Raw genomic sequence first — 26,804 nt, 5'->3', positions numbered from 1 at the left:
TAGCCTGGCATGGTGGCACATGCCTGTAGTCCCAGCTACTTGGGAGGCTGAGGCAGGAGGATCACTTGAGCACAGGAGTTTGAGGTTGCTGTGAGCTAGGCTGATGCCGCAGCACTCTAGCCTGGGCAACAAAGTGAGACTCTGTCTCAAAAAAAAAAAAAAAAGAAGGGTAAAAAATCTAATATTGTGTATCACAATCAGTTTAATTTTATATAATGAGTTTCTTCAAGTTAAAACAAATCTTTTGTGATAATAAATCAAGTCATGATCCTGACTTGTAATTAGTAATCAAGAATAATAATAATAATATATGTTTTCACAAAGAATTATTCAGCAATAATACAGTATGAAGAAGGTTTGGTGTGCGTACACATAACAAACTGTAAATTTTCCAAGAAAATGAGTAAAACCTGAAATAATTCTCATGATTTCAGCTTTGCTTGTTGACTAAAATTTCCACATTTTTTAATCTCTATGCACTAACAAACTAAAAACAGTGACTCAAAGAAGACAACTTTCGACTTAGGTAAGAATGGCATGACAGGACTTGGAATGAAAACTTTAGGAGTTGAAAATGTTCAGTGAGAATGACAGATGGCCAGAGAGTATGAAGAAATCTTAAAGATCCCTGGCATACCTACCTAATATAAGAGATGAGGCATCTGAGACCAAGAGAGCTGCTGAGATTTGCAATATATATGAAAATTAGTGACTACGCAGGAGTAGGAAAAAAAAATTCTCTCTTCCAGTGCCCTTTTAATCACAATATACAGACATCCGCCCACCAATCATGAATAGTAATGTACATTGGCTCATTTGTAAATGCTGATATTTTTAATTCCCTAAAAACCTTCTTCTCTTCCAAGGAATGCTCCAAATTTGTCCATTTATTGTCTTTTTTAACCACCTGCACAATATGTCAATATGATAATAACTGTTAACCTACCTGGTTGGTAGAGGAAAACTAATTGTCCATCTCATGCCATGTATCGTGGACAAAGGAAAACCTGCATTTCCTGGTTTCCTGGTTGGCATGAGCTCTTTACCAGTCCAAGACTACTTGGACTTCAACTAGAGATAAAGTTTGGACAATCAAGTGCTAATTTCATATATACAATTTCAAATATCTCATTGTATTCTCAAAAACTAATTTCACTTAGATAAATACAAACTTTGAATTTTTTTTTAAAAAATGCATTTTTTAATGACTTAATTGGCTTGTCCTCCAGGGTGTTCTGGCCAAAGAGGGGAAGAATTAATGACAGCTTTTTTCATTAATTTTAGAATGTTTCCAAAATATGCAATAAATAATTTCAGGAAATACACCATGAGTAAAAAATAGCAGACTACTTGCACAGAGTAAGTCATGAATAAATATATATTTAATGAATACACCCGTGTTTCTAGATAGTGTTGGGGCTTTGATGCCTTTCTGCCTGGAAACTTACTGTACAGTGAGTTACATAAACCATGTGCAAAAATAACTTCGTGGACCAAAGAGTAAATTATCAGGGCCAGATGCAGATGCACAATGCAAACAATACATGCTCCAGTCGTTCAGTGGAAGGAGAAATGCTTAGAACTGGGGGTGGGTAGGGATGGGGGGAGGTATAAGGTTTGGCTCATATAACTGGACTGAATGCTGCTGCTACAAAGAACTTCCTCAGAAGAAAATAAGAGTGATTCCGCAATTAAATCCTTTGAAGGGTTGTTTTACTGTCACCATATAGACAGCTTTTGAATGCAATATGTAGGACAGCATATCCAACTGAAGTGCAAAAATCCTTTTCAAATAAAGCATTTTCCTTATTACCTTAGGATCAAATAATAAATAATAATAATAAATGCAGCTTGAGGAGGCAAAGCCACCTTCCCAATTATTCTTTTGTGTGTGTGTGTGTGTGTGTGTGTGTGTGTGTGTGTTTCACCTTAAAAGAAGCTTTGATAGTTTTATACATCAGTCGGCATCCAGCTCATTTCCTTGTTGGTGTGTTAACCTTCTCCCTCTGGACACTTGGGATATTAATATTATCCTCTGTAACAATCGTTAGAAGAAATAAGGCATTTACGCAAATACTGCAAATTAGATTAAACTGAAGTTCTGATGTAACCCTGTGACATACAGTTTCTTGCGAATTAAGCCAAATGTACAAGCATTTAATGACTAATCCTTTTAGGTATTTTAATGCCCACATGAAGATTTATTGAGGAGAAAGGGAAAGCATATGCGGTTTTCCTTTAGAGCCTGCCTGCGGGCGGAGGATTGAGCAGATTGGCTTTTTTTAATTAATATTTCAGTTCTTTGTGTTTTGGCGGGCAGATTGCACGTGGCTCTGGTACTGAACCGCACAGCTCCTTTCTCTAAGGCTGTGCGCTGGGGGCTGGCAGTCTAGGAGGGCCATGGCAGACCCTGGAGACAGGGAAGGAGAGAGGGTAGGGGAGGAAGAGTGAGATCAAGTGCTGAATCCTCCCCCTCCCCCGGTTTCTTCTACTCCACACAGCCATAGGCTTACCTCCTCCAGAAATTAACCTATGATCCATATTGGTAGAATTAGTCATACTAGAAGGCTTCTCAGTTCAGCCACAAAAGGGGAGGAGAAAGCTTGTCAGACCCTCCTCCCTCCCCTGGGCTTACTATAAACAACTTTCCTGATGCTAGGAGGAGAAATTTGAAGATGAGAAGGGCAAATTCGCCTGCATTTTAGGGATCTTCCTGCAGATGGGAGGGTTCTAACCCATGAAATCTCCGGGATCACATTTTATTTTTATTATGAAATCTTGTTGAAGAACGTCGTGTGTGTGTGTGTGTGTGTGTGTGTGTGTGTGTGTGTGTGTGTGTTTGTGTGTGAGTGTGTGTGTGTGTGCGTGCGTGGAGAGAGAGAGGTAGATATAAAGATATAGATAAAAAGCCTAATCAATGACTTAAAAAAAAATCAATGATCCTGAAAAGTGTCTTCTTTTCTACTTAATCTAATTACACACTTGATTTTTTTGTGTAATTTTTGTAATTTATTTTTTTTTATTTCAGCATATTACAAGGGTACAAATGTTTATGTTACATATATTGCCTTTGCCCCACCCAAGTCAGAGCTGGTGGAACTCCAAACTTCTACAACCTCTGTGGAGAGCAGCACTATGGAGATACCTCAAAGAGCAAAAAGTAGAACTACACACTGCTTTTAAACAAAGTTTTAAATATGTTTTAAAATTTATCTCAGTATTAGAAAAATATGTCAGGAATTTTGAGCTATTGGTAACTACCCATTGCAACTAAGTAGCTGGAAACATTAAAATGTTATCGTAAAATTAGGAGCTAGAAAGTCTAATAATCTTTTTTACTGTATTTTCACTATAAGTACCAAAGTCCTCTGAGTTCCGGCCCCCAGACCAAACAACTCAGGCATATATCAAATATGTTACACATTTGTGTTAAACTAGAGACTTACAACATGTATTTCTATTTACATTTCTTTGTGGTAGATATTCTATTGCTACTCATATTCAGTTCTTTGTTTCTTCTGGGCATAGAGGAAAATTACACCCTCCTGCTTCCTTTCCTATGGCTAAGCAGAGCCACAGGACTAGCTCTGGCCAAGATGTTTCTGGGACAAAGAACTTATTTACTTATGGAAGACTCTCTAGCACTCTCTTCCCACTTCCACCTTATGATAACACAGAAATAAAAATCCCACTGGATGCCTGGGCTGCCAAAGGGAGATTAGCTGTCTGGTGAGATGTTCAAGCTCACAGTGGATTGTGTGTTTGAGAGAAATAAACTTTTGCTGTGTTAAGCGACAGAGATTCGGGAGTTACTAGTTACCCACAGTGGAGTGTCTCCTAACATTATTAATAAACACCTTTAAAAAATAGTAACGTGTGTGTGCATGGTCGAAATTGTCAATAATTGGCTTTCCTTGGGACATTATAAACCAATGGTATTCAACAGAAATGAAATGCAAGCCACATATGCAATTTGAAATTTTCTACTAGTCACATTTAAAAAAAAAAAACAGGTAAATTGACTTTTAATACTATATTTTATTTATCATTATATCCAAAATATTATCATTATAATCAATATAAAAATTATGAAATATTTTACATTCTCTTTAATGCTAAGTATTTGAAAATCAAGTATTGTACACTTAGAGTACATCTTTCATTTGGACTAGCTTCATTTCAAATTGCCAGTGCTTTTTAACCAAAGACCACCAAGCACACACTTGCAGTCAAAATTCAGCTCATAACTTGTTGCAGCAAGAGGACACACATCATGAGAAAGCGTGGACTATCTCAGTAAGAGGGTGTTAGAAAGGACTTATTCTAGGATTTGGACTTTGGTTGGCTGATTTCAGTAATGGTCGATGGAAGCAGAGGTTCACACTGTACTGAGTGCTCTTAGAAAGTAGGGAAAACTCTAATTGGGCATCTCAAAAAACTGCATATAGGGAACAAAGACAAGAGTGAAGCTAAAGCTGTTATTGGTAAAAAAAAAAAAAAAAAAAAAAAAAAAAAAAAAAAGCAGCAATCACTCATGTTCGCCAGGAAAGGAGGATGTTTGGTATTTTGTGGTTTAGACAATGCTCACGTTTCGTCTGTGTTCAGACATAACTAGAGTGGTCTTTTTTCCATCTTGATTCATCATGGTCACAGAGTGGCCTTGCCTGATGCTGATGTTCTACAGGATAGTTTATATTCAACGGGAGAACACCAAGACCTAACTGTGAGTGGCAGACCAGCTTGTAGCAACATTATGCCCTGGCTGATAGTACTAGACTAATTCCTGGATATCAGGTGCTATCGTCGTCGTTGTTGTTGTTTTTCTCAAATTCAACTAGTGCTGCCATAACACAATACCTCAGACTAGATGACTTAAGCAATGGAAATTTATTTTCACACAGTTATGGAAGCTGAAAGTCCAAGACCAAGGTGTCTGCAGATTTGGCTTCTCCAGAGGTTTCTCTCCTTAGCCATCTTTTTAGCTGTGTCCTCCCACGACCTTCCTCTGGTGTCTCCTCCTCTTCTTATAAGGACGTTAGTCTCACTGGATTAGGGTTTGCCCTAATTACTTCAGCCAACTTCAATTACTTCCTTCAAGGAGGTATAATCACATTGGGACTTTGGGCTTTAGCGAAGGAACTTGGGAGGACACAATTCAGTCCATAACAGTGCTCAGAAGCCACACGTGGCTGTCATTACTGCATAAGACAGCACAGTTATAGACAATCTGATATTGAGCATGCCTATTTGTTAGAGACTCACATTGGTTAGAGAAATTCCTCAATAGAATCAAAAAGATTTTGCCACTTTTGCTGCTGGTAAAGAAGCTCTGGATGTTGTGTTTTTGTGTTTATGGTCTCTCTTTTCATCTTCTGTCCCTACAATACAGTATACTGACCTCATGGTAAATAGTTCTGTAATTAGGTGTTAAGAAGGGTCTATATTCCGCATTAGAGCAAAGTTGCATGAAAGTTAACTAAAGTGGGTGAAACATCCCCCTACCCTTTAGCGTGTATTAATGTCTAGTCAATCAATCACTTCTTAAGAGTAGCCTTTATAGCGTCATAAGATCCCTAACTCTGTCACTCCAAGCCACCCAACTGGCATTCTTTCCAATAGAGTAAGAGTCATACCATAACCCCTATCTTCCTGTTAGTTACAACATCTTAGGGAAAGACAAGATGCAATTTCTATACTTATTTTCTAGTAAGTCAGTAGTCCTATTTATCTGTGGAAGTATGAGTAGATTTCATGTTCTCTGGAAAATTGCAGTCTTGAAAATGACCTTTGGTTAGCTGATTTTGAAAAGGGAGAAAAAAATTGTTAGAGTGAATAATCTGAAATCCCCACTCCTCCTTGAAGCTTGGGTGATTTAGGCCACCATAAGCTATATAATGAGGGGAAACAAATGTGTTGTCAAGGAATACAATTTCTGTATTTCAAGGATTTTGAATTTTGCTGTCAACCACATCTGAGACACACTTGACCTTGCCAATGAAAAGCACATTAAGGGGGGTTAAACTCACAACTATAGGACACGGTGTACATTGTGGGGGGGGTGGGGGGAGGGTAGGCCTCTAACCCTCGCTAAGGAGAGGCAATGATATAAACTGTAACCAAAATGTTTGTACCCTCACAATATCCTGAAATAAAATAAATAAATAAAAATTTAAAAATTAAGCACATTAAAATGATGCCTTTCTAACATTTTGTCCAAATCCCCTCCTCCAACACCAGAGTCCAGATAATTAATGGGAGAGCTACCTCCTCTAAGTAAAAATTGAAAGTTCCAGGGCAGAGCTCCTACATGTGCTTAGTTTTGTCACCACCTAAATCTTAGCATTCAGGTTGGAACACACTTTTAAATGACTAATGCTGTTTCAATGAATTTAACTAGGGAAAGAAATCTGTTCTCTTTAACTGCTGGCACATAAATATATGAGAAGTAGATAGTATTCAATCATAGAAAGAACCTTATGCTGTATTATTTATCAGAATGTCTGCATTCATTACTGATATTTCTAATAAATGGTACATATTTAATACATCACAGTCTATATGTGTTTCCAGTGTCTTGTACTAGACAGAAGTTCTGGTGCTAAATTTAGACTGCAATTTCTCCAAAAAAGAGAGTGCAAGAAGTGGTATTTTCACATGTGAAGATAGCAAAGCACAAACCTATACGGCCCCACTTCACTGAAGTTTTTAAAATCGACTTCCCATGATATGACTTACTCTGAGCCAGATTGCCAAAATGCCCTGAAGGGGTGGAGAAAGAAAAAATCACTATGGTGGGTTGTCTTCTTTTTTTACAGTAATTTCTTCAGTAAATGCTCTGTATCTGAAGACAAAGAAAGGGAAAGGGGACGATGATTGAGAGTGGGAGAGGAAATTGATCAAGCGAGTATTACCAAAAGGTAAGAGTGCTGATAGTCTGTTTCTGGGATTACAACCTTCATCCTTTCCAGAGAACATTGAGAGACAGAGAGAACATTCGGTAGGGAGACACCTTGGTTCCTTCCAGACTTTTCATGACTCCAAAATGTAAAAGAGGCCTGAGCAAAAGGTGTCACATTCTAGCCTTTTGAAGCAAAGTCCTCTGACATGAAAGTTGGTAGAAATGTCTATGATAAAGACAGACGGACCATAATTGAGTGTTAGAAAGGATAATTCATAGAAGAGAAGCAATGCTCTTCATCACTATTAGGGTTGACATTAACTCAATGAGGAGACTTGAGCTACCAGAAGGAAGGTGGGTTGCAGAAATAAAACATACTAAATAATTTTAAAACACAATATAAATTTCAAAGTTGGTGCATATATTATTTAATATAGCCTGGCTGTGAGAAACAGTAGAATGGTTAAGTGGTGTGTCTGAGTTATAGAGCTAATAAGTGGCAGTCAGTGAATACTGACTGTTGCCCATTGCAGGGTGCAGGCAACAGGCAACAAGGGACTGGCCAAATCCACTGACGCAGAGGATAGACCCGAAAGAGGCCAGCCATTGTCCACTTGCTCAAAAGAAAATCCAAGGAGAGAAATTCATCCTAGCAATCGTCTAATGCCCATAGGATATGTACAACATTTTTTAATGGAATGTCCTATTGGGTCAGATGTGTAATAAAGCAGAACTGGTGTGAATTTCTGAACAATATCCATGGGCACTATGAACAGCAAACAGATAGTATGAAACAAAGAAATAAGGCAAATATGAATGGGCCAGGATCTTCAAAACAAAACTATTCAAGGGTAAGTAAAAGACAGACGTGAGGTCTAAACAGCATGCACAGAGTGTGGAGATTCGGCAAGATTACATAATGAAGTCGAGAAAGTGTAAAGGCAAACACTAGCACAGCCAAGTTGAAGAATAAAAGGGCGATTGCACCAGAGATTAAGATAAATAAAATAATAAGGCATTGTTCCAGTACATAAGGAAGAAAAGGTCAATGGAAAAATAAACGGGGCCTCTGAGAGGCTACTGGGGTAATTGACAGAAGAAGCAGACAAAGCTCTTTTAGGGGAAAAAAAAAAGAAAGTAACTGGAGGCTTTGGTTGCCTCAAAGCTCCCCAAGGCTGGTAGGAGGGAGAAGAGGCAGAGGCTTGGGGTCAGCAACCAGACAGATCCACAGGGGTTGGCTAGACGGTAGGAGAGGATGCATGTACCAGGGTGACCAGGACATGAAGTATTGCAAATGGAGAAACACCCTCACCTTCCCCCACTTCACAGGGACAATACTCAGGATATTGAGGCAAGAGTGAAGCAGAAACCTTCGGAAATTAGAAGGAAGGGAGTTAAGTCAGAGCAGAATCTCAGGAAAGTGGAGGGGTACCCTGTAAACATTAAAGGTGGATAGGATTGAGGAAGAAGCTAAGGGCAAATAGGGGGAGAGGGAAGTAGGAAGCGAGAGCTGGAGAGGGAAAAAGGGAAAGAGGAAAGAAAGAGAGAGAGAAAATAATAAATAAAGAATAAAGTTTAAAGATGTAAAAGGCCTTGGCCGGGCGCGGTGGCTCAAGCCTGTAATCCTAACACTCTGGTGGGATGAGGCAGGAGGATCGCTCAAGGTCAGGAGTTCGAAACCAGCCTGAGCAAGAGCAAGACCCTGTCTCTACTAAAAATTGAAATAAATTAATTGGCCAACTAAAATATATAGAAAAAATTAGCCGGGCATGGTGGTGCATGCCTGTAGTTACTCGGGAGGCTGAGGCAGAAGGATCGCTTGAGTTCAGGAGTTTGAGGTTGCTGTGAGCTAGGCAGACACCACGGCACTCTAGTCCGGGCAACAGAGTGAGACTCTGTCTCAATAAATAAATAAATAAATAAATTTAAAAGGCCAAAATGTTAACTAAGCCAGGAGGAATACTAATTAGCCATAAAAATAAACGGGGTGGGGTGGCTACTGAGATGTCCATTCCTTGACTCCTGAATGAGCAGCTTTGGGCCAAGTGGATGCAAGTATCTGAGTTCTAGCTCTAGCCCTGGGCCTGTGGCTTGATTGGCTATGTGACCATAGCGTGCAGTAAAGTGTAGGATCTAATGGCCTCTGAAGTCTCCTCCAGCCTGATTTTCTTTGGTGCCATTTGTCTAAGGTCTGCAAAATGAACCCTAGGGAAACAAGGGTCCCTACTAATAGCATCATTATAGTGGCTTCTTAGCAACCTCCCTCCTTCCAGATAGTAATAGCCAATATTTATTAAGCACTTCCCAGTATGTGCAAATCTAAGCGATATTATATTCACTTAAGCCTCGCAACAGCTGGATGAGCTAAACATCTGCATTATTTCTCCCATTTTACAGGTAAAAAATTCAATAACTTGTTCAAGTAAAGTCGATGCCCAAGTAGGATGCCCATGTGGAACTGACGCCCAGGCCATGTGGCTCCAGAGCCAGTGCTCCTGTTGCTGCTCCTGTCACTAGGGGTTCCCGGTGTGAGAGCCGGATTCACAAAGCATCAGCTGCACAAGACGGTGCAGGGTGCAGGCAGCCAGCAATGAGGGGCTGGCCAAACCCACTGGCTCAGAGGACAGACCCGAAGCGGGCCAGCCAGGGGAGGGTACAAGCCTGAGAGCCCCGTACCTGTCTTGGCCACCAGGAAAGCTAGAGGTAAGATCTAGGAAACTCAATTTTTGGCTTCCCCTCAAAGGTGTCAAGATGACTTGTTTCTTGCTGCCAAAGAAACGTGAACCAGACCTCCATATGGACGTTTTCTTTTAGCTGTTTGGAAAGGAATGGAGAAATGGGGGGTAAATGGTAGAAATAAAAGACCTGGGAAAGTTTAGATGAAACAGCAAAGACCAGATGTGGCATGGGGCGGGGGAGGGGGCTGGGGGCTCCAAATCTGGATTTGAGGCCAAAGCCCTTGTGTGACTCAGCTCACCTACCTGTTGAGTGGGAGGGCGGCTTGGGGGTAAGAGGTGGGGTCTTGAGCCCACCTCCACTGAGCTCCCTCTTCCTCATTTTTGCAAAAGGAACACATTTGTACTAATACCTACCTCCCAGGGCGGAAAGGATGAAATGATGTAACACTCGCAAAGGGCTCGGAAGTGGGCCCGGCACGTGTGATACGTGTTCAATAAATGTTAGCTGTTTGCTGCTACTTTGCTGTTATACTTTCCTCTCTACAAAGAGGGTTAATAATTATACTAGTCCGCCCTGCTTGAGTGGTGGGAAGGAAGGAGAGTGTTCTCAGGATCAAATAAGTCGATACTTTTAAAAGCACTTGGTAAATGGCAGACAGACTTCCAAAACCCCCTATAGCGCTACAAGATTAAACGACTGAAAGAGGAGAGAGAGGACAGCCTCCTTCGGAACTCAAGCATTTCTTCTTGGCCGAAAGGGACAGGGTTTCCCAAGAGAGAGCAAGGTCTTAGCCTGAAAAGCTGGCTTCCTGACTAAGGGAGAGCAGCCAGGCAGGAGGTTTTCAAGGCAGCGCGCCCTCGCGGGTCTCCGGCTCTGCTGCCTGGGAGGGACGGTCCCCTGACGCCTTGGGACTTGGCCAGGCGGGCTCTGCAGCGCGCCCGGGCTGCGTCCAGCGCGCAGGCGACTCTGTGCCCTTCCTGCGCCCTTTCTGAGCCCGGCCCGGCAGCTGTCGCAGAAGGACTAGGAGTCCGCGGTCTCAGATGAAGACCTGAGCTCCGAGTTTCCCTGTTATCAAAGAGAAGACTTCAGACGAGAGAGGTCTCCCATTTAATTTTCCACTAATGCGTTTGCAAGGCTTTTTAATTGCTTGTAAATGCATTTCCTCTGTACGATTATGGAATCCGTGTTGCCTTTCGGCTGCAAGGCTGAGGCGCAAGGCAGATCCGCTTTAGGCTTTTGACAAACAGCCCAGGGGGCGGGGTAGGGTCTGGAGGAGGAGGGGGGAGGAGGAGAAGGAGGAGGAAGAGGGGAGAGAAGTTTAAAAAAAATCAATGACAACCCTTAAACTGAAATGACTGGAGAGTCTGTCCGAAATGTTAATTTTCCCTAAACATCCTAAAGGTCGGTTTAAAAATGGTCTTCCTTTTCTCATTTGTAATTAAGTAAAACAATGTGGCCTTCTAGAGTGGAAAGTGGAAGGGGGAGTGGGGAGTGGGGGCGAAACACCAAGAAGTAGAAGATTTATCAAATTTGATTACTTGGTAATTTGTTAAGAGTTATCAGGTTTGATAACTGGGAAGGGGAAAAGAAGAACCTTTTGCAAGAGACCCAGAGCCAGAAAAAAAGGCAAGCGATTCATACGTGAATACCCACGGTGGTCAGGCCCGTTTCCCCCAAATATTGTGATCCATGTCACTAGATCGAGTTCTAGATTTCTGCCTCCTGCCCAGAATAGCCCTGGTGTTTGGAACACTTTTCTGTCTCCACCTTGTCTAATGAAGAAAAATGAATGAACTAGGGGTTGGAATATTGCCTGATGTACTCAATCTATTTTTCTTTTGACCACCTGAAAGATTGCCCTCACCCTTTAACCACAGTTGTGACTGGGAGAGGTTAGGAGATTGCAAAAATCACACCAGAGTAGGTCCCTGGACCAGAAGACAACATTTCTGGGTGTTAGCATCCTGAGTGACTGCGAAACTCAGCCTCCTCCCTCAGGAGCCAAGAGGAGCCTGAGAGCCCTCTCTGTAGCTGGCTCTTGAAGACCTGAGACTCAGCACCACTTGGAAGCCTTTCCAGGTAGAGGCACTCAGAGGGCTGGGGATTCTGGAAGGAATGGAAGGGCACCTGAAAGCAGGCAGAACAAGAACACTCCTAGATAGGACCCAGAAATCCTTTGGCTAAACTGGATTCTCTAAATGCACCTCAGCTCTTTATGTTCATCCACAATAATGAGTGAAAGGGAAGAGGCTGGGAGCACTAAGGAGAGGTGCTGATTTTCAGATCTATATCCCTTGTTCTGCTTCATGGAATGAACATTGCCTACTATTTAATAAATCGGATCCTCAGTGCTCCACTGTTTTCAATTCCAGGGGCTTTGTGACCATGGAAATTGTTTTCTATTGTGCAAGTTTATGTTTGGTTATGGAGCTGCATGCCCCACTGGAGCAGAACACACTAAATTTCAGTATTAGACAATGTACACACAATGCTTGCTCACCCATAAGTCAAATGGAGTCAATATCATCTCTACCTTCCTCTAAAAATGGAGGAAGGAAGGAAGGGAAGGAGGGAGGGAGGGAGGGAGGGAGGGAGGGAGTTACTCTGATTGATTCATGTGTGTAAATATACCCAAGGAAATATTTTTAGTTCAAAATGCTCAAATTATTGCAATTATTACTCTACTTCACTTACTATTATACAGGCAATTTTGTGGGATAAGTCTTTTCAGGCAACAAGAAAATAAATAAAATCAATGTGCAACAGCAAAGGAAATCCTAAGTAGGAAAAAAAAACACCCTGAAAAAATATATGTTTAGTAAGCTATGGATAGGAACAAATTAGATTGAGATTGTTCACCAGTCTCAAGCTGGCAGTGGGTGGCAGATCCAGTGGAGATGTTTGAGATTTGTGAAAACTGGAATGACTTGTATAGTGCTGCCCTAGAAGCTCAGGAAAAGACTTGCAACTCCCAAAATTTCTCTTCTATGTATGAATTCTAACCAAGACAGAAGTGATAAATATTTCATATTTAGGAATTTCATAGGAATATTGGGGATTCCTAAAGCGACTATGGTAGGACAATCCCTCCTGGAGGATTGTGGAGTATGGAACCAGAAGGAAGAATGGAAGTGATGGGTGTTAAGGGACAACCTGTCCAGCTTCTAGGGTGCCCAGCTGGCTGGGTCCCCCTCCCCCTGCTCTCATGGGCTATTTTGACTAGGCACATGCCCGCCTGGCCTCTGCCTGAGGCTAGAATGGGCACTACCGATTCCCTGATTCCCTGACCGAGGGGGCCCCTGGGGATAGTCCACCCTGTCTCCAAAGTGCCATGGCCAGTTAATTCAATTACCCCACCCGCTGGAGAATGTCTGGCCAATTGCTCTTCAGGAAAGAAGCAAAACAGAGAAAGAGGAATTCACTTTGCTGAAAAGCCCAGTCTTTGGGTCAAGCGGCGGCGGGAAGGTACTTATTAGTTGCTCAAGACTATTAATTGGATGGGAGGGGGAAAGGGGGGGAGGGTCTGATTGACAGACATAAATTCTGTGCACACATTACACACACACAGGCACCAAACACACCACACACCTGCCTCAGTGAGTTTCTTTAGAAAAGGGGCGCGCTGAGCAACCCCAGAGCAGATGGAAGGGAGCATGACCAGTATGTGCATATGGCACAGATGATTTCCCCAACTTTTCTTTCAGGAAGAAACGGCTTTTTTTTTTTAATTTTATTTATTTATTTATTTGTAACTTGGGGTGAGGCAGGAAGGAGCAGTTGGCCAAGTGAAGATTCCCTACAGTTCAGGTGCTGATGCAGGAAGCCAGGACATGGGGGTAAAAGGAATGTTTTCCAAAGGAGTCAAGGGCCCTGGCAAAGGAGATCCCCAAACTAAAAGAGATACAGTTTATCCTTTCTGCTTTATCTTTCTTGAGTACAAATAAAAGTGGTTGTTTTGTTTTTGTTTTTGTTTTTTTTTTTTTCTCTTACTCTGTGATCTTTAGTTTCCTCCAAGTCCACTGGAGTTCAAAGAAGCATAGTGAGTGAAACTCTAGATGCTTTCTGTTTGGGTACCTAAAAGTCACTAGAGAAATTGGGGTGGGGATAGAGGATGGGGTGGGAAGATACAATTTCCAGTTACTGGGTGATGTCCTGAAGTAGTCACAGGGGTGGGCGACTGGAGCTCATTCCATGGGATGTACTCAGCTCCAGGCCAGAGCTCATTACTGACAGTAACATAAGGCTACATCTTCCTAGTGCTGCGGGGCGGGGGTGGGGTGGGGTGGGGTGGGGTGGGGGCTCCGTGTGGCTCTTCTCCCAGACAGGCACAAACACGTGGACCAAACGCACTGGGACAGCAGGCAGAGCAGGCAGCCGCATCCTCCGGAGCCTCCTGGTTGTTCCCCTGGGAGAGGGTTTTGCGTCTGCTGCCCGGACCTAAGCCAGAAAGAGAAGGACACTTCGCCTTCAATGAAGATGTATCTGACAGTAGGGGGTTGGGGAGGAAGTTACAGCTTGTCTGAGAAGGGGCCATCCTTTTTCCATTTTACTCGGACTAACTGGGAAACCAACGTCATCCACCAGGAAAAGCGAATCTGGCCATTTCCAAGATAAACTATGGGCCCTACGCATTCTTCCTTGGGTGATGGGGGGGTGGGGTAGGTTTGTGCTTTCTCTGGGGCGGGTGTTGCTGGGGGCAGGCCCTGGATCCTATAGATGATTAAATTATTTATTTCCTCGGTGGCAATAAATGGGTAAGCTCTACAGCCCTGCTCAGACTTGGCAAACAAAGACTCCCGTTGCAAGCATTTTGGGATTCAGCCCCTGGGTGCCAATGGTACTCATTTTACCCCTTTTACTTAAAGATCAAGTTGGACATTCTTCCTTTTTGTCTTCATTGGGCTCTCAGTCTCTTGACTTCATGAGACCAAACTATGGGATTTCAAGAAGGAGGGGAGGGCGCTGGCACACCTTGAAATAGAGAGCAAGTGTTGGCTACTGACCCCCGTGCGGGGAGGAAGCATCATGGATCTCCACTTCAGACAATGCATTTCAATTCTTGTCGTGTGCCTTTGTCCATTTGTATAAAGCAAAGAGCGCTGAGTGACAGCCCCAGTTAGCCTGCATGAGCAGATCCTAATAAACCCTCCCAAACCCCGACCTAAAAAAAAAAAAAGAAGCCACATGCCTGTTTGCCTGCGGCTTATTATTAAGACACCTTCTCAGCTTAAACACTTAAAAGCTAACCAAATGAAATGGCAATTAAGACTGAATTACCCCTCCACCTCTGAGATGAGTCTGTGGGGCCAGCCAGTTCTTTCTTAGGAGATAGACAGGGTTGGGGATCGGACCTCACAAAGCCTCAGTATTGCGGGTTTGTAGCCACCGCCACCCCCTCCAGGCACTATAGGACTTGGTGGAGGAAGCTGAATTTTGAACGAAGTAAAGCTCAAAAACTGTTTGAAAGTCAAGAAATCCACCGCAGAGATGGAGATAAGGTGTATGCTGCCTCCTTCCTGCCTTCTCTTTGTAAAATGTAACTTCCAAGCATTTAAGGGTTATTTTGGGGTAATGGTGTTCAAATACCTAGTGCCACTGCTAAATGGTCTATGCCTCCACTCGCCCCTCTCAGCAAGCACGGTTTCCAAAAGGGAAAAAGGAAAACACAAAAGAGGGGGAAAATGGGTTGGGTTGGGGAGTGAAAGACAACATTTTACCTAAATGTAGAATCTTGTCACACGTCTTTATTCTCTTGCATTTTTCCTAAATACATTGTCAGTTACACAGTTTCTTTAGGATGGAAACTTGAGACTGCCCATCAGCACGTTATTTATTTTAAAAGCTGCGGAAAAGTGTAAGCCACCACCTGGTTTTGCCTTTTAAGAAGGGGGAAAGAACCCAAATTCGATGTAAATATGGAAAGAACAGCATTGTTTCCACTTAGGCAAAGACAGACACCCCAATCTGGGCAAAATTGATTCGGATGGTTGTTGGAAAAAGCAGCTTTCAGCATCCAGGGAGTGGAACCAATAGGAATGAACACTTACCCATATAAAAGGAAGCTTTAATTAATATATAGTTCTATCTCTAATATACATATATTGGGGCTAGATCTCTATCTTCACAATAAAATGTGTGCAAATGCTCTCCACACAGATGAGTCCCCACCTCAGTCGGTATAGAAAAGCATGATAAAGGTTGGAAAAAATGGATAAAAATGTTGAAAGAACCTCCAGTTCCTTATTAGGCGAAGATACAATATTTATTCCTTGTCTCCTGGGATAAATCTCTTCTGCCTATTGTCCTCCCAGTTCTCAGTGCTGATGCTTAATTTTCAAAACTTCTATATTACCAAGGGACCTACGACATCAGCCAAAGAAATACTCAGCAAGTACAAAATCTGTTCCAGGGAGCTGCTTTTGTGCAGAGGGAAAATTTTGTTCCTACAGGTTTTTAAGTGGGTACGAGGCAAGGAGCTATCTGATCCGGGCAAAACCATTACAATTTAGATCTCTATCTATAGAACATTTTTTTCCTTTAAAAAAAAATTGGAAAATACAAGAAGTTTGGATTTTTTTCCCGATTCTTTTTTTGGAGGGGGAAATTGCATCGTAAGCTTTCGGAGAAACCCAACATGTCAACTACCTTTCCGGGACTAGTCCACGATGCCGAGGTATTATTACTTTTTTTTTTTTTTTTTGAGCGCGCGTGTGTGTGGCGGCGGCGGCGGCGGTGGCGGCGGCGGTGGCAGCTTCCCCTGTCTCTAATCTATATTGGACCGTTATGTTTAATTATAATCTGGCTTTCGGGGGAAGTTAAGGAAGGAAAGGGGAGAAAGTTCGTTATGACATCTGTCGCCAGGGAGAGCAACTCTGTGCCACGTTAAGAAACATTTGCCATAATGAGCGGGAAAACATAATCCTAATAATAAAGAAAGAAGGGGGGGGTGAAGAGAAAGAGATAGAGACGGGGGAAAAAGATTCTCAGAAAGGCAAAGAAAAAGGGACTGGTGGTGGGGGGGGCAGTAGGTGGACAAGGGGGGTGGGGAACAACGCGCACCCCTTTTGGAATGGGCTTATTCAAGGCAAGGGAAGCAGAAAAGGGGGGGGGGTCGGATTCCCTCCGACAAATGACTAAAGATGAGCAAGTTGAAAGATTTGCACAGACTGGATCTCTCTTTTTCTTTTTTTCTTTTTATTTTTTTAAATATGTGGATAATGATTTTGAGCAGCCCGGGCCGAACTTCTCGGCATGGACAGGCGCGGGATTTCGGCGCTGGGGTCTGGACGCAGGGGCGAGGCGCGGGCCGGCGCTCTCCGCGTGCGACCCGCTGCTCTGCTCCCGCGGCCCGGAGTCAGCTGCAAACCTGGCTCCCAACGCCCAGCTCCCTGCACAAGTTGGGCAGGGGCTGTGTGTGTGTGTGTGCGTGTGTGTGTGTATGCGTGTGCGTGTGTGTGTGTGTGCGTGGTGTCACCCGCACCTATATAGGGTGGGGGATTTTTTTTTTCCGCTCTCTCGACTGTGAGGACGAGGCCGCCCACCCCCAGTTCGCCTGTTCGCAAAGGCTCTCTGGCAAAGGCACTGAGTCCCAGCTTCGGCACGGCCCGAGCCCTGCGCACTCGCTCTCCTCCGGGCGCCAGAGAAAGCTCCTGGCTCTGGGAGAGAGGCGCCTTGGTTGCAAAATGACAAACCTCAAGTTTTTCTGCTCTCCCTTTTCCCCCTCTTCCTTCCAGATACGTCACGACGGATCAAACAGCTACCGTTTGATGCAGCTTGGCTGTCTGGAGTCCGTAGCCAATTCCACTGTCGCCTATTCCTCCTCCTCTCCTTTAACTTACTCCACCACCGGCACCGAGTTTGCGTCCCCCTACTTCTCCACTAACCACCAGTACACCCCGCTCCACCACCAGTCCTTCCATTACGAGTTCCAGCACAGCCACCCGGCCGTCACCCCCGACGCCTACTCTCTGAACTCGCTCCACCACTCGCAACAGTACTACCAGCAGATCCACCACGGGGAGCCCACCGACTTTATTAACCTGCACAATGCGCGGGCGCTCAAGTCGTCCTGCCTGGACGAGCAGAGGCGGGAGCTGGGCTGCCTCGATGCCTACCGTCGGCACGACCTCTCCCTCATGAGCCACGGCTCTCAGTATGGAATGCACCCAGATCAAAGACTCCTGCCAGGGCCCAGCCTGGGGCTGGCCGCCGCGGGAGCAGACGACTTGCAGGTAAATAAGCATGCAGCGAATTTGTCTGCTCCCTCCCCTCCTCGTCCTCCCCCTCCCGCTCCATTAATGCTTTAATGCTCTGACTGTAAGCCGTCTCCTCTCTCTCTCTCTCTCTCTCTCTCTCTCTCTCTCTCTCTCTCTCACACACACACACACACACACACACACACACACACCCCTCTTATGGAAAGTTATCAAAACAATTAGGGAGGAGTGTTTCCATTCTGTCCCTCTCATTGGATCCAGGCATTTCACCTGGACGCGCTGGAGTCCGGCCAGCTGCAGACCCCAACCTTTGGTCTGTCAACGCGGAAGTCTTTTGCGCATTGACTTTTTGACCCAGAGGGGATGGCGTGGGGGGAGATCTAGGAGGCTGGAGTTGAGCCAACTGGACTCAGAGTAAGACCCGATAAGTTGATGACCAATCGCACCCTCAGTCTCTGCACTTTACAGAATCTACCCACGCCTCCCCGGGCGTTTGTCCCAAATGGAGCTTGTGGGGGTCTTACTATAAGTGGGGGTCTGGTTTCTTATTAGAAAAATTAGAAAATTGTTGGAACCCTGAGCTCGAGCAAAAGTTTCACCAAACACACCTGATTGCTGTGGAAAGTAAAGAGTCTCAAATGGAAGCCTCAGAAATGAGAGACTCTGTACAATGCACTTTTCACCACGGTTAGGATTGAGTTTAATTCTCTCTGCCTGATGTGCACTCAAACCCCATCCCAGATGGATGATTCACAACTTTATTTTTTTTCTCTTCAGGCCATTACATTTTACATAAGATGCAACCCCTAAAAAGATAGAAATCAGGAAATAAAGGAATCAAGAGAGGGAGAAAAATAAAGAAAGAGGAAGGGAAAGTGAAAGAAGAAAAGGAAGGAAGGCAAGGAGGAGAAAGGAAGGAAGGAAAGAAGGGAGGGAGAGAGGGAGAGAGGAATGGAACGAAAGGAAGAAAGATGGAAAGAGGAAAGTAATTCATACACTGTAGAGGCCTTCACTCAGTCAAATGATCTCTCTTTTACTTTCTTTCTTAACACACTTTTGCACATTCTTTGCCAACAATAGAATTTATAATTATCCAATCATATTGTCATAGGCACATTTTAAACAAATGAACCTACAAATGTCCAGTAAAAGAATTCAGAAGACCCAAATTTGTATTTCTTTTTAACTGAAAGTGCAGCTCTACCTGCGAGTTCCTACTTTTTCGTTCTGCACAAAGCGGCCACCTTCTGCACACTCTCCACAACAAATGGAGAGGTATTTCAAGAGCACAAGTTGGAGACGTAAGCGATCCCTTGTTGCGCACGGAAAATCTTTTCCCCTCATTTACCTCTGAGCAAGGGATTATTTTTAAATTAAAGTGAAAGCCCTTACAGTTCCAACAAAGAGCCATACCGGCAAGATCGGTGAAGAAGAAAAAAGATTTGGATACATAAACCTTGACTTTCTACATTTATATTCACAAAAAAATTTTATACGCTCAGGGTATTTTTACATTTTTCACAAGGATCCCCTTATGTCTCAAGGGGAAAAAAATCTGCCATTCAATGCTTAGCTCAACTAAAACCTATTTACTCCTTTTAATAGCCGCGTCTGCTGCTGATTTTTTTGTATCTGTACAAATTTTTTTTCTGTGCTAGGCACAAAGCCGGGCATTTTTCAAAAGAGGGGATTAGAACATTTGCAAGCACCAGACAAAGAGCGAATCCCATGCAAAAGGACACCGTAGTTTATCCAATTTTCGACTTAGTGCCATTCAACTGGTCATTTATGCAATGTCATCCGACCAAACAACATGTTTTACTTATGAGGGGGAAAAGTTTGTTAAGTGAAGGGACCAAAGATTTGTTTCTTCTAAGAAAATAAACATATTAACGGTGCGCCAGAGAGTGGGAGGGAGAGCAGTTCACTCCCTTGGAGAGCTTCGAGGCCCTTTACCATCTACATTTAAGATATTTTGAAATCTTTTCTCCAGCCTACCTTTTTAATATATATATATACTTAATCTCTTTTCCCTTTTATTACTCATATCAAGGCAATATTACTCATACTGAGGGAAACACTCCAAGACACTAGAAGAAATAGAGTATGGTGTATGATATATGTCTATATCTTTACATAGATATAGACATATGTACATATATCATACTCTGTATCCATATTTATATGTCTATCTACCTATCTATGAATGTTATGTAGCAAATCTGTAAATCTGGCAAGTTATTTTCTTCCACTCGTCTTGGACCAAGTTGGCAAAATGAAAAAGAAAGAAAGAGTCATAGCTACTTTTAAAAAACGAGAAATGGGGAGGGAGTGTGTGGGAGAAACCCGTCTCTCTCCTTTTATTTCTTCCTTTTTAAAACATTCATCAGCATATGCCTCATTTCAAATGCAACAAATGTAAATATACTTTTCCCTGCACAGAATTTTAAGTGAAAGTCCAATGGTTTGGAGGGCGGTCTAAGTCTGCCTAACAGATGCAAACAGTCTTGTGGCTTCAGTTCCATCTTTGAGTCCCCTAAAAAGATTTGCTATGGCCAACAAAGAAAACTGTCACACCTTTTCCCATCACCGCTTTAATTTATGCTCAGTCTCCAAGTTTTTTTTTTTCATATTGATTTGATAATCACTTTAAGGCAGAACATTTAAAATAAGAAAGAGCTCGTGAGTAGGTTGAAAAGGGGGGTCTTACAGGCCTGCCTCAATATGGTGAAAATGGGGAGGCGAAAGGGAGCCAGGGTTGTAAAGGTTGTTTTGTAAAGTGGGTTTTTATTATGCACCGACTCTCTCCGCATTTACTTAACTCTTCACGGGCTGTTGGGTAGGTTAACACCCTTCAAGGCCTCTTTCATGTCCAATACCTCGTTTGTTTGTAAAGGAAAATGAGCCTTTAACACATTTCGAATCAAAAAAAAAAAAAAAAGACACAGAGAGAAATTTTTATTTTTCTTAACCCAAAATCAGCAAATCCTTTCCACCTTTCCAACTCAAATGATTCCTCAATCCATGAGGAGCTTGAAGATCTACAGTGACTGAACCTGAAGGTGTTTCCTTCATAAGGCCCATTTTGCGTAGCATTATAGGATGTCCCTATGTTTGGGGTATCTCCAGAAGATATCTTGAATCCTGCATATGAAATGCTCCTTTGAGCCCCCAAGAAACCCACAGTCCCAGGCTTGACACTCTAGGTGCAATTTACTCCACTCAGAAAGTGCTGAGTATACACTGTCTGTATATATGCTATGTGTCTTGATGGGGACTCAAAGGGCTTCTCATTCTCTTATGCCAAGATGAAAGGCTCTCAGGCACTTTGAAGTGTAATATTGTATGGTGCTGTAAAATGCATACCTTAAGATTTATACAACTTTTAGACTGTGGTTTTTCTTGAGATTTTTTTCCTTGAAATTGTGTTTGCTGACAAACTTGCTTCAGCTCAATGTTTGCTTTAAAATGTCTATTGAGATGGGGTTCAGGGACGGGCCAGTTTAAAAGACTTTACCCACGTGGCCATACCTATCAGTATCTATTTGAGTGATTTTATTTATTTTATTTTTTATTAAGGGCTCTGTGGAAGCCCAGTGTGGGCTTGTTCTCAATGGCCAAGGTGGAGTGATAAGAAGAGGTAAGTAACAATGTGTTAACGCTAAACATTCTTCTCTTATCTGTTACATTGTTTTGAAGATCTGGTGGTGCTTTTAAACATCAGATTCCTTGTCTGATAATTAATAAAACAATTATTCTTAGTGAATTATTCTACTCCCACACAGGCTAGGTACTTACATTAAAAAGTCTCTCTTCTTTCATTGAGGCTTGAATCCAGACTATGCCCAAAAGACTTTGGATAGGATATATTTGTTGTTCCTCCTCACAGAACAGTGACAGAATCAAAGTTAGAGGCAAAAAAAAGAAAAGGAAAAGGGAGAGGAACTTCTCACACCCCCTTCCCCCAACACCAATACAACATCCTCAAGCAGAATTTCGGTTCTCTTTTAGCCCTAAATGTGCCAGCCACAGCCTGGGTGTTTGAGGTGATGGTGTTAGCTTGAGGCTTTGAGGGATTCTGTGAAAGGCTAGATCATTGAGGCTTTAGGGGAGGCTAATGAAACACCAATATTGTAGCTGCCCTTATTTTTCTAAATGTCCAGAGCATTTCTTTCTTCAAGGGAGGGTGGGAGGAGGAGGTGGTGTTAACTGTACTGGATAAAGCTTTCTTGTTCCCATCTGTTGAGGAAAACATCTGAATCCAGAGTTACCCGTGGAATTGGAAGGGGAGGGAAGGCAAGAGGAGAGGAGAGAGCTGTTGCTTTCAGTTCGGGCACTGAAGGGGGCTGTATCTCAGATGGTCCATTTTGACAAAAGGTTTTGAACTATGACATGCTCAGGGCCTCAAGGCAGTGCAGATTTTGTTGGCTTCCCCACTTAACTGTACCCAGAGCCTCTGAAGTTTATTTTGCTAGAGAGCTGAGTAACCCGAGGAGCACGCAAGCAAGAGGGACCAGCTGTTATCCCAACTTCATACGAATTAATAAGACATGGCCTATTCACCAAGACTAATTCCTGCTCCAGGGCCGCAGTTGTATTTAGTAACCTAACCACTAAAAACTGAGTCACTTCGGATGATACCAAATAAAACTTATGTAGTCCCTCTCCATCTCTTTCAAAGCTTCTTGAAAATTTTGCTTTTCTGGTGAGAGTAATGTACTGGTAGAAAGCAGTGGACTCTTTCGTGTTTAAACTGCAGATTTCATAACCTAGTGTCCAATGCGAAACTCCATTTAAATTGAGAGGGAAAGGAAACAAAGAGTGCTTTCCCTTCAGAACTTGGCTATTGTCATAGTGGTTTTGGAGTTTACATTAAATTTAAAAGAGCCATTCAACTCCGTTATTTCACCCTATAGAGATTTAAAAGCTAGTTTAAAAAAGAAAAAGAAAAGCAAACACCTACTGGTGTTGCTCCACAAAGATTTTTCAAATGAGCCGTACTAAGTGTGTCAGCCCAGCTAGTACTCAGCCATATTGAAATGACACGAAATAGGCCCAAGACTGGTGAATATTGAAACAAAATACACACACTGCTGGAGGAGGTAAACAACCACAGCAACAACAACAAAATACACAGGGAAAAAAGGACCAGGGGAGAGGAGCTGATCAGGGTTTGTCTGGGCGGGTAAACCTAAAGGTGAAGCAGAGCCCTCCGGGCGCACAGAGACGTCGGTGGTGCTGAAGGACAGCGCCACTAATTAGGGACGGGAGCCGCGCCTCCCAGAGCCGGCTCGGGTTACTGTGGCTGTACATTCAGTTTCGCACTCGCTCCAAAATCACCTTCTCAAATGCTTGGAAATTGCATCTGAGCATACGATAGCTGAAATTATTCGAGGCCAAGGACAGGAGCTGGAGAGGGGGTAGCTGTGGAATCGTTAATTTCTGGGTGGTGATTTAAGGGACACCCTCTCACCTTGTCACCCCACCCTCTCAAGAAAGACCAAAGCTCTTAAATATCTACCAGGTGGGAGCTGCGGTCTTACTTTGTCAGAGCCACAAACATAGTCTTCCTTAGGTGATGCTTTATTGTTCTTGTACAATTCGGTGCCTGTTCGTTTCACCTAAAAATCATCACTGAATGTGCTATTTTAAACCAAATGTGGACCTCATAGGAGAATAGCACAGCTTTAAATAGAGAGGGAATGTAACTTGGGGTTTATACCTGCATTGTTTGACTAAACTCTAATCCCCTCACCTTGAAGGAATTCAGAATTTAGCTGCGGAGTTTATTCCATTTCACCTATCTTAGAGGAAAAGCCAGTTAACCTGGTTGAGCCCTGGAGAGGAAGGTGTGTGTCTGAAACAATCAACATTCTTGACAAATTACAAAAGGTTGGCAAAGAAATGTTGTCTTAAAAGGTGGTGTAAGATCCACAGAGCCATTCAGTTCCCTATCTCGGGACTTCCTGTGTTTAAAGAAAATGCTAAGGAAGCCTCTTTTCTCTATTGTCATGATAGTGTACAGGTCCTCTGATGCCAATAACTCAGATCACCTTTGTCAAAAATCAGGAGGATATTAACTCAAGCACTCTGCCCTACCAACATTCCTCATATAACCCAATATTGTCTAACAGCTTGGATAAGAATGTCTATTTCTGTTCCTGTCTCCACATGAAACACGATTTATTGAAAAGCACAACTTTTCACCGTTTTCTCTCTCCCAGATAAGTTCTTGGATACATTTTCATTTCTAATGATCTCCAGAATTTGCTGTGGGAGGGAAAAAAAAAAAAAAAACATAGATGTCACTTCCAAAGACTCCCAAATATTCTTCTTGAAGAAAGGCACGTGCCTGTATAGCTTCCATGAGTTTATCAGGGAGACTGCCTTGGTTGGCAGTGGTGTGAAGAGGTTGGGGGTGGGGTCGTCCCAGTTTTTTTTTTTTTTCTTTTTTTTTCAATTGGGCCACTTTTACTTGTAAAGACCCAAATATCATTGTCTTGACTCACTTTATTAAGTGGCAATTACATTGGTTTTGCCTGTAATGAAGGCCTGGTAGCCGAAGAACACATGGAAGAGGGGGCAGCGGCGAGGTAATTACCACCTAGATAAAATATTTGCCGCCGCCTTGGAGGCGCGGCTCCCCTCGCGCTCACTCTCGGTTAATGGTGTGCGCGATTTTGCCCGCAGCTCCGCCACTCCAACCATCAGAACCAATAATCTTTACTTTACCCTGTGCTCGCGTATCGATAGCTTCTTTCGCCTCGGGCGTCGGCTTTGATATGTTAATATTACTGAGTAGCAAATTCTGCGGAGATCATATTAATGTTGTACGTACAGAGTGGAGCTTTGCCTTCGTTGAATATTCAGATACCGGGTTTCAAAAGGCATCTCTTGAAGAAATGAGGCTTCTATTTACAGGAGTCGTCTGTGTTTTTAATCATTAAAAAAAAAAAAAAAAAGAAAGAAAGAAAGAAAGGAAAACCCACTCTTCTTTTCCCCGGGAATCTTCTAAGGCTCCCTTATGCACCCCCCTCCCCTTTGTCAGGCAACGGTCCCTTTCATTTCTTGCTCTGAGTATTTAATAATAAGTGAACAATGCTGATGACGACGACGACGATGATGATGAAGCTAATAATGAAAGCGGATCCAGACTGGGGAGTCGCAGGGTAGGGGTTGAACTGGGTAGTGGGCTGTGGCCTTCATAAGAGGATGGAGGTGAGATGAGAAGACCTAGCTTTTCCAAGCGCGGTGGAAAGTGACATTTTGGCCCTGGTCTCTTTTGTGAAATCGGGATGATGGCAAACTAAAAAAAAAAAAAAAAAAAAAAAAAAAGGTGGGGGTGGGGAGGAGGGAGAGAGGGAAAAAAAAATGAAAAAAGTGAAAAGGGGAAGCGCCCTTGTTTCGCTTTGTGATCATTCTGCCTTGCAGCCCCAGGCTAATTTCAGAAGCTTAAATACCGCCATCGCCTCTGGGCCACGCGGAAAGGGAGCCGACCCGGCCACCGGCAGGCAGGAGCGCTTTCCCGATTGCCCGTGGCTAACACAAAATACAAACTACTTTGAAATCAAAACATTTTGGGGGAATTAATATGACCTGAACTTTGCACGTCGTAAGCGAGCTGGAGTTTTATCAGATCGCTTAGAGGTGTCTGGCACGCCAAGGCGGAGGCATTTTATGCTGCGGTACAAATATTGTCAGGTCTGATTTAATTTCTTCAAAAAAATGTATATGCTTCCTTGAAACGGAGCCTTAGCTCCAATTGTCCGGTCTGCTAAGAACAGGTAGGTGGACCTGGCCCGCCTTCCCTGTCGCTGCCTTCCTGGAGGCCCTCGGGCTGCTTGTGCGGCAGGCAGATTGCCTTTCCTCTGCCGCCTCGGGTTTCGCAAGGCCCAGAGCCTCGGACTCGGGTTGGAGAGAGGCGCCGGCTCTTTCAGCAGCTCCTGGAAGCAGTAAGATCAGAGCAGGGTGGGAAGCCTTGTTTGTCTTCCTTTGTCAATGTCCCTGGAGAGTGACTACGGGGAATCTCTCTCTCTCTCTTTCTCTCTCAACTGGAACTGGCCAAAACTCAATTCCATGGCTCTTCCATTGTGGGTGAAAATAGAGCTAGAATTACACCTGGAGCCTCACCTGTAAATGCAGATGCTGCAGATTTGAAATTCAATCTCCTTCCGAGGAAGTCGAAAACTCTTGTACCAAAGCATTCTAGAGGCATAGTTTTTTGGGAATCTTTTGGGGTGAGGGTGGGCAACAGGAGAGGGGAGATGCTTTCCCATAGCCTACGGCCTTCTCTCTTAGTGCTTGACTGCTTTGAAAATCATCAGAAGTCAAAGCGCTCTCTGCACTGAGGAATGGGGATTAATCCCCTCCATACGCACTAGTACATACCCACCACCACATTCAACCAGCCGGTCTCCTCGAGCAGACCTCGCTTTCTTTTGTTCTGCCTGGAATCTGCTCCGGGAGAGGCTCATTCAGCCCTGGTAATCCAGTTATACCTGTAATGGTACATACCCTTCCCCCAAACAGCGCGATTCGCTGCAGACAACTCATCAAAGGCCTAATTGATTGCAATTAAGCCCGCGCTCCTTTGCTATTTGATTGCAATTAATATCTGCTGCCGTGGGTGGAGGGGTGACGCGGGGGAGGAGGATGGGGAAGGGTGAGAGGCTAGAGGGGAAGCGGCGGAGAATGATCCTACCCACCCAGCTCACGCGCGCACCTCTCGCAGAAATGCAACCGCAAGAACAAACAGGGACAGGAAACTCCTGTAATCGCTTACACATTTTTAATGTGTCAGAAAAAAACGAGCGATCACTGGAGATGAAGAAGGGGAGAAGAAAAATCCCTGCCGTTTGTATTTCTTTCATTTGAATTGTAAACATCTGTTTGGCTGTAAGGCGAACAGAACATTTATTTTGCTCTCAAGATTTGGTCTAATTATGTCAACACCGACGCGGCGACGAGCGGGGCGGCGCTGTGGCTTTGGAGAGGCTGCGCGCAGCGGCCCG

The 26,804-nt window shown here is 43.5% G+C and overlaps 1 protein-coding gene across 1 annotated transcript in view; it reads left to right on the top strand.

Annotated features, from left to right (window-relative positions):
- Positions 1-15,683: 15,683 nt before the first annotated feature.
- The window catches only part of TFAP2D (transcription factor AP-2 delta), a 57,081-nt gene continuing 45,960 nt past the window's right edge, over positions 15,684-26,804 (top strand). Inside the window, exons 1-3 of the mRNA XM_012760837.2 lie at positions 15,684-16,250; positions 17,311-17,808; positions 21,373-21,433. Of these exons, the coding sequence (XP_012616291.1) occupies positions 16,212-16,250; positions 17,311-17,808; positions 21,373-21,433 (598 nt within the window). The 5' untranslated portion in view covers positions 15,684-16,211. The remainder of the gene's footprint in view (positions 16,251-17,310; positions 17,809-21,372; positions 21,434-26,804) is intronic.

Source organism: Microcebus murinus, chromosome 5 (assembly GCF_040939455.1).
Source record: "Microcebus murinus isolate Inina chromosome 5, M.murinus_Inina_mat1.0, whole genome shotgun sequence".
Classification (NCBI taxonomy): Eukaryota; Metazoa; Chordata; class Mammalia; order Primates; family Cheirogaleidae; genus Microcebus; species Microcebus murinus.
Note: the sequence above shows the minus strand (reverse complement) of the source record. Positions and strands in the feature narration are given on the sequence as shown.